We start from the raw sequence: 15,113 nt of genomic DNA, 5'->3' as shown, positions 1-15,113 counted from the left end.
GAGAATAGTGTGGTTGACCATGTCAAAGGCTACAGAGAGGCTGAGCATGACTAGGAGGAATCGTGCACCATGGTCACAGTCAATGATCTCTGTAAGGTGCGCGGCCGCCCACAGCTCCAGGGAACCCGCGCAGCTAGCTTTTCAATGTAAAAACCGTGCATGCGCTGCGCAGGGCCAAAAGAATTTCAGGGAACATAGGTTACAGTCACTGGATGTCATTTGTGACTCTGATTAGAAACAATTCTGCTGTGGCAGAGATAGAAAGCTGAAAGTAGCTTTATTGCTCTTAGCAATTAGCACCCCATTTAAATTGTACTCTCTCTTAGGCAGTCCCTCGGAACCAAGGATGACTTGCTTCCACATTAAAAATGAGTTCTCAGGTGACTGATGAGTCCAATGCGGGACCTACAGTCTCTGTCACAGGTGGGGCAGACGGTGGTTCAAGGGACGTGCGCTCCTTCTGCCGTTTGTGCTTGGCTTCTGCTTGCTCCCGGCGAAGAGACTTTAGGTGTTCGGCGCCTTCCCGGATGCTTCTCCTCCACTTTGTGCGGTCTTGGACCAGGGATTCCCAGGTGTCGGTGGGGATGTTGCACTTTTTCCAAGGAGGCTTTGAAGGTGTCCTTGAAGCGTTTCCTCTGCCCATCTGGGGCTCTCTTGCTGTGTCAGAGCTCCGAGTAGAGCGCTTATTTTGGGAGTCTCGTATCGGGCATGCGGACGATGTGACCCGTCCATCGGAGCTGATCGAGTGTGGTCAAAGTTTCAATGCTGGGGATGTTGGCTTGAGCGAGAACACAGACATTACTGCGCCTATCCTGCCAATGGATTTGCAGGATCTTGCGGAGGCAGCATTGGCGTTACCTCTCCAGTGCTTTGAGGTGCCTGCTGTACATGGTCCAAGTCTCTGAGGCATACAGGAGGGTGGGTATCACTGCTGCTCTGTAGACCATGAGCTTGGTGCTGGGTTTGAGGTCCTGGTCTTCAAACACACTCTTCCTCAGGTGGCCGAAGGCTGCACTAGCACACTGAAGGCAGTGTTTGATTTAGTCACAGACATCTGCCCTTGTTGATAGTAGGCTCCCGAGGTATGGAAAGTGGTCCACATTATCCAAGGCCTTGTCGTGGATTTTGATAATCGGGGTGCAGTACTGGTAGAGGACCTTTGTCTTATGGATGTTTAGTGTAAGGCCTATGCTCTCGTACGCTTTGGTGAAGGTGTTGACGATGGTTTGGAGTTCAACCTCAGAGTGTGTGCAGGCGTCGTCTGCATACTGTAATTAGACGACAGAGGATGGGACAACCTTGGATCTGGACTGGAGGCGACGGAGGTTAAACAATTTCCCGTTTGTTCTGTAAATTAGCTCCACTCCAGCAGGGAGCTTACTGAGGGCGAGATGGAGCATTGCAGCAAGGAAGATTGAGAAGAGCGTTGGTGCGATGACACAGCCTTGCTTGAACCCGGTCCATACGTGAATTGGGTCTGTGATGGAACCGTTGGTCAGGATCACTGCTTGCATGTTGTCGTGAAGCAGGCGGAGGATAGTGACAAACTTTTGAGGGCAGCCGAATTTGAGGAGGCCACTCCATAATGCCTCGCGGTTGACCGTGTCGAAGGCCTTTGTGAGGTTAAAGGTGGCCAGGTACAGCGGTTGGTGCTGTTCCCTGCATTTCTCTTGTAGTTGACGCGCGGTGAAGATCATGTCCATTGTGCCCCTTAGTGGGTGGAATCCGCATTGCGACTCTGGGAGGAGCACTTCAGCCACTGGAAGAAGGCGATTGAGGAGGATTCTTGCGATGACTTTCCCTGTGGTAGACAGCAGGGAAACTCCTCTGTAATTACCGCAATCGGACTTGTCACCTTTCTTGAAGATGGTCACAATTATGGCGTCTGAGATCCCCTGGCATGCTCTCCTCCTTCCAGATAAGAAAAATGAGTTCATGAATTTGCGCCAGCAGTGCTTCTCCGCCATGCTTTAGCGCCTCGTTGTACTATCTACTGATATGACAATTGACACTAATTAGTTAGATTAGATACTAGTTAAGAGGTCACACTCTCACCTGCAAGTCAGGTGAGTAGTGGTGGTTATCACACCCCACTCCAGGACTTGAGGACATAAACTAGTCCGACACCTGACTGTAGTACTGAAGGCGTGCTGCCCTGTTAAAGGTGCTGTCTTTTGGATGAGCTATTAAGCGGAGGGTCCCATCTGCCTGTTCAGGTGAGCAGGGAGTTCTCCAACGTCCTGGCCAACATTCATCTGTTAACCAACACTACCAAAAAGATTAACTGATCATTTTTTGTGGAAGTTTACTGTGCACAAATTGGCTGCTGAATCTACCTAGAAAAGACTGAAAATTAGGTTCATCACACTCTAACGTGACCATATTTGGAAAATAAATTCGGCAGTGAAAATCGTATCTCATGATACAGATGTGTTTATCAGGTAGCAGTTATTGAAAATTGATGGTTTCTTATGGGTCATATTGACATATAAAATTGTCTCCCATTTTCATTGTTATTTGCCAAGTCAAAATGAGGGAGCGTACACGTTCAGGAATGTAATAAACATTGGTTTATTGGAGAAGTTTTCATATGACTGGTTGTCATTTTACAATCCGCTAAACAGATGTTATGTACTATACATCACTTTGAAGTTGCCACTACGTTTGACACAACTGCACTGACCAATTTGCTTCTATTACCATATCAAAGATAGAAGACATGATTTTCATTTGCTTTTAATCTATTAAAAAACAGATTAATACTGTAGCTGGTACAAGATATATTCATCAGTTTTAGTTTACAATTTATTCTTAAAGCATCAATTTCTGGTCCTTGGTTTAGAAAACAAAAAAAGATTGCTGCATGAAGGGGTGTTAAAAATATTTTCCAAAAATGTGCCATTTACTATATTATATTCTGAATATGCAGGAATATGAAAATCATTTCAAGCACTTGCACAGTTGTCTATATGGAAATTCTCTCAACTTTTCCCCTAAATGTTCCCAATTTGTAGTGAAATTGTAAGCCAGTGTATAAAAAACACACTTTCAAATACTGGAGAAAATCTTCCCCTAGAATGTTTTAAATGAACTTATACCCCGAAAAGAAGAAAAGGTAGTCCACCAGCTCAAGTAATTATATTTTGTGAATACCCTACACTAGCGTGCAAGTCCCATGGGCTTCCCATCATTCAAACCTGCATGCCTCAATTAAGTGAAGTTCAACAGTTCTTAGCTGAGACACCAGTTGGAATGCTGCATGGAATAAAGGCCAAAGCAACCAGTTGTTCCATACTGCCCTGGAGGTAATCACTCACCAGCATTGACACAGAGACCAATCACACCCATAGAAGGAAAATAATCCTACTCTATCTTTACTTGTTTGAACCAAATGTTACACCACCAAATACAGAGCTTCAAATTCCAGCTACAGGACCAAAAGCTGACACACTAATGTATATGGGGGGGGGCGCATCATTCCAATCTGCTATTATACAGGTGGCATCAGGTATTGGCTAAAAGATAGTACTGTACAATGTAATGAAATGAGCCATGATCAATTTCAGCCAGCTGATTGGCAATGGAAATGGTTCAATCTTCTCCTTAGTAAAGTGTCTTGGTCTAGATGACCAATATTAATTTCAAGATGTTACAAATGCTAGCTAATTATAGCCTCCACTTACCTCCAATTTTAGATATCAGCATTAATTCAATACTTTAAAAAAGGTATTCCGCTCTTTGTTTTCTTGGGTCTCACTGGACTGAGCCAAGTGCAGAAGAAATGTGGGCAAGCTGTTCAGTTCTCCATATAACAACCAAGACTAATCCTAGTTCCCTCCCTGTACTGAACTACCCAACCTTCACTTGATTCTCCCCATCATAGGAAAACAGATCGAGAATCCATCATGTGGAAAAATGAGGCTGCACCTTGATTTTGTATAGCAGTCTTCCTTCTACCTTTACATACATTTTTAGTAGACAGCACACAGATTAGGTCACTTACAAACAATATTAAAGTAATGAACTTAAGAATAGTTAAAGCAATTTTCCATATTAACAGCAGACATTATCTCTCAATGGCAGTTGTGCTTTTGTGTAGCACAAACAAGAGGCAGCATCATGTTCGTGATTGGAGTGGAAGCCTCAATGCTAGATCTGCAAAATGACTCATGTTTGGTTGTTTACTTTGACGCTTGATGTGTTCTAATGTTCTCACCTTAAAAAAAATTAAAAAAAAACATTGATCAGAAGTGCACATAGTTCATAATAAAAAGTGAAGGTCATCAGAAAATTATCTTCTGCAAGTATATATAAAAAAAGCGGTTTGTCTCTCGGTTTGTCTGTCTGTCCGCTATACACTCAAAAGTTAGAGCGTACCTACACGCATGTTATATCAAAAGAAAGCTTATCATTAGGGGAGTCTAATAGGCGTATTTACTTTTTGGTCAGACAAAAATTGTTCCGACAGTATACAAAAAAGGTTCAAAAAACGGCAAAATTCCGCTCATTAGCGTTGACCAATCGGTGCATCTCGGGGGGGTGGGGGTTCACTGTGTGTGGGCGGGCCTAATCCTTCTGAGCGGAGGCGAGTGGCCGCCATCTTGATTTCTAACTATTGATTTATTTTTCCCACTTTGTGTGTGTTTATTTTTCCCACTTTCTGTGTGCGTGGAGGGGAAGTTGTTTTTAAAAAAAGTTAATTAATTTGTAAATATTTTTTCTAAGCTGATTAATTTTCCTACCTTTCACCCTTTATTTTCCTCTTGACTCGCTGCCTCCGCCGGGCGCCGCAACCCCACCTGCAGGCCTCGAAGCCTCGGCCTCTCCTCGCCAGCCACGCCCGAGCTAGGCACCGCCCGTCCCGCGATCGCCGCCATCTTGGTAAAGGCTGGCGGCGCGGGACTGAGCCGAGCGTAGCCATCGCCGCCATCTTAGTAAAGAGTGGCGGGGCGGGAGTCAGCGCGCGCGTCAACGTCGGCCCGGAGCGCGACCTCAGCTAAGGTGAGTCCGGCCGGGCCTCGCACCGGCCGGCCCTGAGGCGCTGATCCGCACACGGGGGCTTCGGCTCACCGCGGCCGGGGCTCTCAGGAAAGGCAGACAGAGAGGGGGAGGGAGGGAGAGGGAGGAAATCAGGGAGAGACAGGGGGAGGGGAGGAGGGAGAGGAGGGGGGGAGGGAGGGAGAGGAGGGGGGGGAGGGAGGGAGGGAGTGTAAAGCAGGGGAAGGGAGAGAGAGAGGGAGAGGGGGAGAGGGAGGGAGGGAGGGAGGGAGGGAGAGGAGAGGAGAGGGGGAGGGAGAGAGGGAGGGTGAGGAGAGGGAGCGGAGAGGGCGAGGGAGGGTGAGGAGAGGGGCAGGGAGTGAGAGGAGAGGGGATGGAGGGAGAGAAAGTAAAGCAGGGACAGACAGGGGGAGGGAGAGAGGGGGGGGGGGTGGGACAGGGAGGGAGAGCTCGCCTTCTTCGTTCCTTCCTTCGCAGGGGTCCATCGGGCCAGGCCTGAGGCGCTCCTTCCCCCCATCTCTCTCCAGGCTAATCCCGAACTAAATCCAGCAGTCTCTCTCTTCTCCCCCCAGTCTCTCTCTCTCTCTCTCTCTTCCCCCGTGTCGCTCTCTTCCCCCCCTTCCCCCCAGTCACTCTCTTCCCCCCCCCCCCAGTCTCTCTCTTCCAACAACAACATGCCCTCAAAAAACCCTCGGCACCTCCGGGCACTCCAGCTAGTGTATTATAATGTAATAGAACACAACATGATGTTTATCTATGAATAATTTCAAATACAGGAATTTTCAGATGGGAGACAAAACATGTGACTAATGAATCAAATACTTAGCACAGCTCTGCTGCAACTTTTTCCAAACAGTACAAAGTAGAGCTCTTTAAAACTTGAGCAGATCTCAAACTTTATTCAAGTTAAACCCTTATTTACAGTACATCAGTAAAGATACTGAATTATAATTCTAAACAGAATATGTATGATGATAAATAAGCTCTGTCCAATAAAATAAAGCAACTTGATAAAATGTTAAATAAAATGATAAATTAGAATATTGCTATTTTAATCTCAGCCAGATTTCTCTTTATTTCCCTATTAATAGTCTACAACATTTATTCATAGGAACATAGCAACAGCAGTAGGCCATTCAGCCCCTTGAGCCTATTGCACCATTCAATGAGATCATGGCTGATCTGTAAACCAACTCCATATACCCGCTTTTGCCTCATATCCTTTAATACCTTTGGTTAACAAAAATCTGATCAATCTCAGATTTAAAATTAATAATTGACCTAGCATCAACTGCCGTTTGTGGAAGAGTTCTACACACTAAGGGTGGCAGTAGTTTGGAAGTGTTTCCTAACTTCAATCCTGAAAGGCCTGGCTCTAACTTTTAGGCTATGTCCCCTAGTCCTAGAGACAACAACCAGCGGAAATAATTTCTCTCTATCTGCCCTATCAGTTCCCCTTAATATCTTGAAAACTTTGATCAAATCACCCCTTAACCGTCTAAATTCCAGGGAATACAACCATAATTTGTGTAATCTCGCCTCTTAATTTTACCCTTGGAGTCCAGGTATCATTCTGGTAAATCTACACCACACTCCCTCCAATGGCAATATATCTATCCTAAGGTGCGGTTGCCAGAACTGCTCACAGTACTCCAGGTGTGGTCTAACCAGGTCTTTGTATAGCGGTAGCATAACTTTTACCCCCTTGTATTCTAGTCCTCTACATATAAAGGCCAACATTCCATTAGCCTTTTTGATTATTTTCTGTACTTGTCCATGACATTTTAACAATCTATGTACATGGACCCCTAAGTCTCTTTGGACCTCCACTGTTTCTAGCTTTTCACCATTTAGAAAGTGCTCTGATCTATCCTTTTCAGGTCCAAAGTGGATGACCTCACACTTGCCTACATTGGAATCCATTTGCCACAGTTTTGCCCATTCGCTTAATCTATTAATATATCTTTGTAATTTTATGCTTCCATCTACACTGCTTACAATGCCACCTATCTTTGTGTAATCGGCAAACTTGAATATGTGGCTCTTTATCCCATCAACTAAGTCGTTAATAAATACAGTGAATAGTTGAGGTCCCAACACAGATCCCTGTGGGACACCACTAGTCACATCCTGAAAATTAGAATATCTGCCCATTATCCCTACTCCCTTGTCTCCTGTTGCTAAGCCAATTTCCTAAACAGGTCAATAATTTGCCATGAGCTTCAATTTTAACTGACAGTCTCTTATGAGGGACTTTTATCGAATGCCTTCTGGAAGTCGATATAAATAACAACTTGTATTTATATAGCGCCTTTAATGTAGTAAAACGTCCCAAGGTGCTTCACAGGAATATTATAAGACAAAAAAATGACGAGAAATTAGGGCAGGTGACCAAAAGCTTGGTTAAAGAGGTAGGTTTTAAGGAGCATCTTAAAGGAGGAAAGAGAGGTTTAGAGGGGGAATTCCAGAGCTTAGGACCTAGGTAACAGAAGGCAGGACACCAACGGTTAAGCGATTATAATCAGGGATGCTCAAGGAGGGCAGAATTAGAGGAGGGCAGATATCTCGGGGGGGGGGGGGGGGGGGTTGCGGGGCTGGAGGAGATTAGAGAGATTAGGAGGGGCGAAGCCATGGAGGGATTTGACAACAAGGATGAGAATTTTGAAATCGAGGCATTGCTTAACTGGGTGCCAATGTAGGTCAGGGAGCACAGGGGTGATGGGTGAACGGGTCTTAGTGCGGGTTAGGACACGGGCGACCGAGTTTTGGATGGCCCAAGTTTACATAGGGTAGAACATGGGAGGCCAACTAGGATTGCGTTGGAATAGTCAAGTCTAGAGGTAACAAAGGCATGGATGAAGGTTTCAAAAGCGAATGAGCTGAGGCAAGGGTGGAGACGGGCAATGTTACAGAGGTGGAAATAGGCGGTCTTAGTTATGCTGCGGATGTGGTCGGAAGCTCATTTCAGGGTTGCGAACAGTGTGGTTCAGCCTCAGACAGATGTTAGGGAGAAGGATGAAGTCAGTGGCTAGGGAACGGAGTTTGTGGCGGGATCGAAAACAATGGCTTCAGTCTTCCCAGGCATGACCTGCCCTTTACAAATCCACACTGGCTCTCTCTGATCAGCTGAAAATTTTCAAGGTGTTCAGTCACTCTATCCTTAATTATAGACTAGCAATTTCCCACCAACAGAGGTTAGGCTAACTGGTCTATAATTCCCTGGTTTCCCTCTCTTGCCTTTCTTAAATAACGGAGTGCCATGCACAATTTTCCAATCTAAAGGAACGGTTCCTGAATTGAGAGAACTTTGGAAGATTATAGTTAGGGTATCTGCAATGTTCTCACCTACTTCCTTTAAAATCCTGGGATGGAAACCATCTGGTCCTGGGGATTTGTCACTCTTTAGTGCCATTATTTTCTTCATTACTGTTATATTGCTTACGTTAGTTTTGGGGAGTTTCTGTCCTTGATTCAATATTAGTTTCCTTTGGATTTTCAGCATGCTATCCTCTTTCTCTAATGTAAATACTGAGGCAAAGTAATTATTCAATATGTACATTTCCTTATTTTCATTTACAATATCACCGTTATGAGTTTTCAAGGGGCCCACATTGTTCCTGACCACCCTCTTTTTCCTAATATAATTGTGAAAAATGTGTTGATTTTGATATCCCTTGCAAGTTTCTTTTCATATTCCCTCTTTGTAGCTCTTCCTATCGGTTTTGTCACCTTTAGTTGTTCTTTGTATCTCTCCCATTCGCCAGGATCCATGCTATTTTTTTGCATTTTTGTATACTTTTTCTTTTAGTTTTATGTTCTCCTTTACCTCTTTAGTTGTCCATGACTTTTTTTGGCAAGTAAAGTAAAGGGGTATAAACTGGTTCTGTATCACGTTAACTCCCACTGATCTTCTGTCGATATTTCCATTAACAGATTTGCCCACACAAATTTACGCCTCATCTACTCATCTTTTGTTTCTTAACTTGTCCCATTACCATCTCCTTTTGCCTTGCACCATCATCCCTTTTGTCTTTTAATCTCTCCTGCCTTCCATCCCATCACAGACCTTCCCTTTTGTTCTTTCCTCCTCTCCTCTCTTTCCCTGCCCCTGCACTTGCTTAAAAATCTGTTACATCTCTACCTTTTTCCAGTTCTGACAAAGGGTCTCAGACCTGAAACATTAACTCTGTTTTGCTCTCTCCACGGATGCTGCCTGACCTGCCGAGTGTTTCCAACATTTTCTGTTATAACAGATTTACCCAGTTTACTGTGGACAGTCTCTGTCTCATCCCATTGAAGTCTCATCCCATTGAAATCTAGAATCTTCGTAGCTGTTTCGCATTTCTCCCTTTCAAACACAATGTTGAACTCGGTCATATTGTGATCGCTATTATGTTCACGCACGGTTAGGCTGTTAACTAAATCTGGCTCATTACCCATTAAATCGAATATGGCCTGCCCCCTTGTTGGTTTCAGGACATATTGTTGCATATTCCTTCACAAATACAACATCTACTTTTGTTATTTACTCTCTGCTGCTAAACTAATTAGGGATATTGATTTTCAAACATAAGTTAATTGAGTCACATTGGATATCCTTTTATTTAACTTCAAATTAAATACCTTTGCCAAAGAAAAGCCCATAAAAAGCAATCATTTTAAATCACTCAAGTAAGATATTAACAGATAAAAAATAAAAATCTGTTCACCCCATTGTAAAGAGGAACGGGATTCACTAAATTATACAGAACAAGAGGTGGTTTATTAACCAATTTAAAAATGGAACCAATGAGCCATTTCAAATAGTCCAAAAAATAATTCCATTAATATCTGTTAAAATCCAAAACCAAAACTTCATGCATTCCCCCCCAAAACTACTAATGTGCCCCTATTTTTTCCCTACAGTTGCCAATTGCTGCCACACTTAATCCATCAACAGAGACTCTTTAATAAGTCAACAAAAGTAAAATGGCAATTGGAAAAATGTTCTGACTCTAACCCACTGCTGCAACATGAAGCAAGCATGTTGTGAAATTACAACAGTGATGTATCATAGCTCTAGTGTTCCGTCCTTACCATGATTTTGGTGTCAACAAACCCATGTTTTTGGGCAAGGTTCCACAAATTTATCGTTAGCTGATTAAGTTTATTGTTCTGCAGGTCTCCATGGCTAACGATACTGTTAAACAAGGACAAGCCCAAGGCACTCTGTCGCTTCAAAGTCTGTAGAATAGAAGAGGGATATTGAGCATTTCATAATATATAGTGAAAACTAATAATCTTTATACCGGACATATGTAGGGATCCTCTGTATATTGTTTATGCTGTGTCCAGACATCAAATCAGTAACAGTTTAAGAATGGCATTTAGCTTTTTAAAAACAACAATCACTCTAGTACAGGCAGCAGATGAAATTAACTGAAATTTACTGGTAAACAGATGCTTGAGCAAACTTATTTTATGATCAAATATGCTTAAAATAAACTATTTTTAGGCTATGCATCAATCTGGAATCATGCTTTAAAAGTACACAAATAATGAAAAGGAAATCAGGGTAGACAAGGGGAAACCAGCGGATGCTGTGTATTTGAATTTTCAAAAAGCATTCGATAAGGTGCCACACAAGAGGTTATTACACAAAATTAGGGCTCCTGGGATTGGGGGTGATATATTAGCATGGATTGAGGATTGGTTTACGAACAGAAAACAGAGTAGGAATAAACAGGTCATTTTCGGGTTGGCAGGCTGTAACTAGTGGGGTACCACAAGGATCAGTGCTTGGGCCTCAGCTATTTACAATCTATATTAATGACTTGGATGAGGGGACCGAGTGTAATGTATCCAGGTTTGCAGGCGATACAAAGCTAGGTGGGAAACTAAGTTGTGAAGAGGACGCAAAGAGGCTGCAAAGAGATATAGACAGGTTAAGAGAGTGGGCAAGAACATGGCACATGGAATATAATGTGGAGAAATGTGAAGTTATCCACTTTGGGAGGAAAAATAGAAAACAGAATATTTTTTAAATGGTGAGAGGTTGGGAAATGTTGGTAATCAGAGGGACCTGGGTGTCCTTGTACACAAATCACAAAGTTAACATGCAGGTACAGCAAGCAATTAAGAAAGCAAATGGTATGTTAGCCTTTATTACAAAAGGGATTGGAGTGTAAGAGTAGAGACGTCTTACTCCAATTATATAGGGCCTTGGTGAGACCACACTTGGAGTACTGTGTACAGTTTTGGTTTCCTTACCCAAGGAAGGATATATTTCCTTGAGGGAATGCAACAAAGGTTCACCAGACTGATTCCTGGGATGGGGGGATTGAGTAGACTAGGCCTATATACCCTAGAGTTTAGAAGAATGAGGTGATCTCATTGAAATATATAAAATTCTTAAGGGGGCTTTACAGGGTAGATTGCTGGGAGGATGTTTCCCCTGGCTGGGAAGTCTAGAACTAGGGGGATCACAGTCTCAGAATAAGGGGTCAGCCATTCAGGACTGAGATGAAGAAAAATGTCTTTACTCAAAGAATTCTTTGGAATTCTCTACCCCAGAGGGCTGTGGATGCTCAGTCGTTGAGTATATTCAAGACAGAGATCGATAGATTTCTGGATAAGAACATAAGAAATAGGAGCAGGAGTAGGCCAATCGGCCCCTCGAGCCTGCTCCACCATTCAATAAGATCATGGCTGATCTGATCCTAACCTCAAATCTTCTATCACTCTCCATCCACCCGAACCCATGTGATCTCCCGGGAGAGGCGAAAAACCAGATAAAAGACCCAATGGCCAATTCGGGAGAAAAAAATCTGGGAAATTCCTCTCCGACCCATCTAGGTGATTGAAATTCTTCCAAGAGATCACTCTGTCCCTATATTTTCTACAGTACTTACCTTCTGTAAAGGCGATCTCCACCCCAGCCAGGAACAGGAATAAAACCATCTCCTGAAATCTAACAGAATTAGAACACAGTAGGAGCAGAACCAGGCTACACGGCCCCTGGGCCCACTCCACTACCCACAGGGCCATGACCATTCCGAACCTAGACTCACGTCCAATTTCCTGCCCGCTCCCCGTAACCCTTAATTCCCTTTACTTCTAGGAAACTAAGGAAAACCAAGGGATATGGGAATAGTGCAAGGATGTGGAGTTGAGGTAGAAGATCAGCCACGATCTTATTGAATGGCAGAGCAGGCACGAAGGGCCAAATGGCCTACTCCTGCTCCTTCTTATGTTCTTAAATAAGAACCCCCCAAATTGAAAGAAAATTGGGGATCTTCTTCGAAGTAAAATTGATGTAGAATTGGTAAATATGCTGCGGTGCTCAGTGCACTTCCACGAGATAGAACGTGCCACAGACCAAACAACCCTTTTTTACTGTAAGCCTGCTACTGGATAGTACATAGGATTCCACCATATCTCATGTCACTTCAGAAGATGGGTAATATCAGCCACACCAAACACTTCATAATAGGCTAAACTATTAATAAACGTTTAATAGCAAATAAAGGTATTTACAGAAGCAAGCAGTCTAGGCAAAGTATCAACAGTTCAACACCACACTGGTTGTTTGGAATTACTTCATAAAAAGGTTAAGCAAACAAACCAGTCAGACTAGGTAATTTAATTGATTTTTCTGATCAGAAGCAAGCAACCTTCTTCTAGCACCCTGTCCTAATGGGATTGCAGAAAGTGCTTGTGATAAATCATTTAGCAACTTTATAATCAAGATATTAGCATTTCAAGATATTTTGTCCGCTTCCAAGTGGTACTGGGACAATAATCCAGACATCTGATCTTAGGGTTGCCATCTCCAGTTGCAGGCATTCCTGGAGATTTGATCACATGATGTTTGCCCACAAGGTATGCCATTGGATATACCTTAGAGCGGTGGGGTCCCTTGTTGTTCAGTACCGGTCATGTGAGAACTTCTGAGAACCAGAAGACCACCTGCAAGCAGGTGAAGGAAGTATATATGCACAAACCACAGGTGTGAACTCTACTTTTGTCCTGGGTTGCTACAGCAGTGCCCGGGAGATTAATCTTCCATTCCAGGAAACTCCTGGACAATCTGGGAGGGTTAGTAACCCTATATCCAGATATCTGCAATTCAATTCATTTGACCGTACAAACTCATTTTTTATAATGCTGTTGTGAAGTATGTTGTACTTTTTTCAACTTTTTAGGAGGGAGAGGGTAATGGAGTAAAGAAAAAAATCTGCTTGGTACTCTAGGCTGTTCATTAGTCTTTATAAAGCAGAATGAGCAGTACACATTTCACGAACAGCAGACCTTCCATACAGTAGAGGATAATGAGCCCAATGACTTTTCTTAGCAATTTCACTTACCAATTCTAGAAATTGCAGGCTGCACTTTTGAACATAGTTGAAAAAGAATTTCCTCATGTCTAGCTGGTCCCGCTCGGTCCACTGTGATAACTTAGCTGAACTAAGGCTGGACCGCACCTCTGACGAAGCTACAGTGGTGGGGCAGGACTAGCTACCAGGAAATGGCAGGCTGTTTCTTAAAATGGCAGGCAGGGAATAGATGGGAGCCCAAGACACAGCTGCATATGGAGCCGAGCGCCAGGGAGGCAGGTTCCAGGTATAATGGTGGGGGCAGGAAGTGGGTGTTGTTTCAGCTTTCGCGGCAGCAGGTCTCGCACAAACTGTGGATTTTCTCCTGGGTTGCTAGCAGTAGTGCCCAGGAAATCGATCTTCCAATCCAGGATACTTAAGTGCCAGGCAATAACCATCTCCAACCACCTCCCCATGACATTAAATAGCGACACCATCGTCAAATCGTCCATCAACATCCTGGTGGTTTCCATTGACCAAAACTCAACTGGACCAGCTACATAAATGCCGTGGCTGCTAGAGCAGGTCAGAGGCTGAGTATTTTGCAGCGAGTGCCTCACCTCCCGACTCCCCAAGCCGCTCCACCACCTACAAGGCACAAGTCAGGAGTAATACTCTCCAGTTGCCTGGAGGAGTGCAGCTGCAACAACACTAAAGAAGCTCGACACCATCCAGGACAAAGCAGTCCACTTCACCGGCAGCCCATCCACCACCTCGAGCACCAACTCCCTCCACTGCGCACCGTGCCTACAGTGCGTACTACCTGTAGGATGCACTGCAGCAACTCATCAAGGCTTCTTCAACAGCACCTCCCAAACCTGCAATCTTCACCATCTATAGAGACAAGGGCAGTAGGTGCATGCGAACATCATCACCTCCAGTTCTCCCTCTAAGTCATGCACAATCCAGACTTGGGCATATATTGCCATTCCTTTATCGTCGAAATCCTGGAACTCCCTACCTAACAGCACCGTGGGAGAACATTCACCACATGTGTTCACCACAGCAGTTTAAGGCAGCAGCTCACCACCACCTGTTCAAGAACAACTAAAGATGGGCAATAAAATCTGGCCTTTCCAGTGACGCCCACATCTTGAGAATAAATTTAAAAAAAATATAATCTCTGATAAGGTTTTTTCCTGTAATACTTTTTAATTGAATCTATGGCAAGATGGTACTGATTCAAGATCCATGGGCTATACTGAGTTTATTAAATTCAGCCAGGACAGGACTACAATTAGCCTCAGTGCCCGAGTTGGAGAGGGGAATCCAAGCTTTTAGTCTTTGTGGGCCACATAGGTACACACTGTGGAGCCTCAGGAGCACATATGAATTTTAAATCCATGTTCCCATTAATTTGCACATATTTCAAGCTGCTGATACTACAGATCTTGTCTTGATTTAGGATTTATCCATCATCGAGGCAACAGCACCAGAAATAACCTTTCCCAAATCTCTAAAGCCACAAGATTAAAATGGGAGAAACAAGTGAGTAAAAATTGTATGTATTAAAAGGACAGTTCTCTGGGCTTCAAGGGTTGGATTGTCAGGGCTCAGAGTCCCAGTTTGGACATCCTTGGATTAGGGCTACTACTTGTGGTTGCTATCTAGCAACTTCTGCTCTAAATTTGACGACCGGATTAGGCTTGACTATGATGCACAGTCAAGTTAGCCTACTGATATTCACTATGAAGGCCTGCACAGGAATAATACATACTTAGGCAAGATAACCAGAGGCACTGGCATACATGGAACTCGCAA

At 43.8% G+C, this 15,113-nt stretch overlaps 1 protein-coding gene across 4 annotated transcripts in view; it reads right to left on the bottom strand.

Moving 5' to 3' along the window:
- Positions 1–2,552: 2,552 nt before the first annotated feature.
- Positions 2,553–15,113, bottom strand: part of vps35l (VPS35 endosomal protein sorting factor like) — a 147,124-nt gene continuing 134,563 nt past the window's right edge. For 3 of the 4 annotated variants that reach the window (XM_086000833.1, XM_086000834.1, XM_086000835.1), the window contains 2 exons: positions 10,075–10,221; positions 2,553–4,216 (listed from right to left, as the gene is read on the bottom strand). In XM_086000833.1, coding sequence (XP_085856959.1) covers positions 4,118–4,216; positions 10,075–10,221 — 246 coding nt within the window. In that variant the 3' untranslated portion in view covers positions 2,553–4,117. Of the gene's footprint in view, positions 4,217–10,074; positions 10,222–15,113 lie in introns of those variants that run through there. The other variant, XM_086000836.1, reaches the window with a different exon arrangement.

Source organism: Somniosus microcephalus, chromosome 11, assembly GCF_052327205.1.
Source record: "Somniosus microcephalus isolate GS21.2 chromosome 11, FLI_Smic_1.0, whole genome shotgun sequence".
NCBI lineage: Eukaryota > Metazoa > Chordata > Chondrichthyes > Squaliformes > Somniosidae > Somniosus > Somniosus microcephalus.
This window is presented reverse-complemented; position numbering and strand designations above follow the sequence as displayed.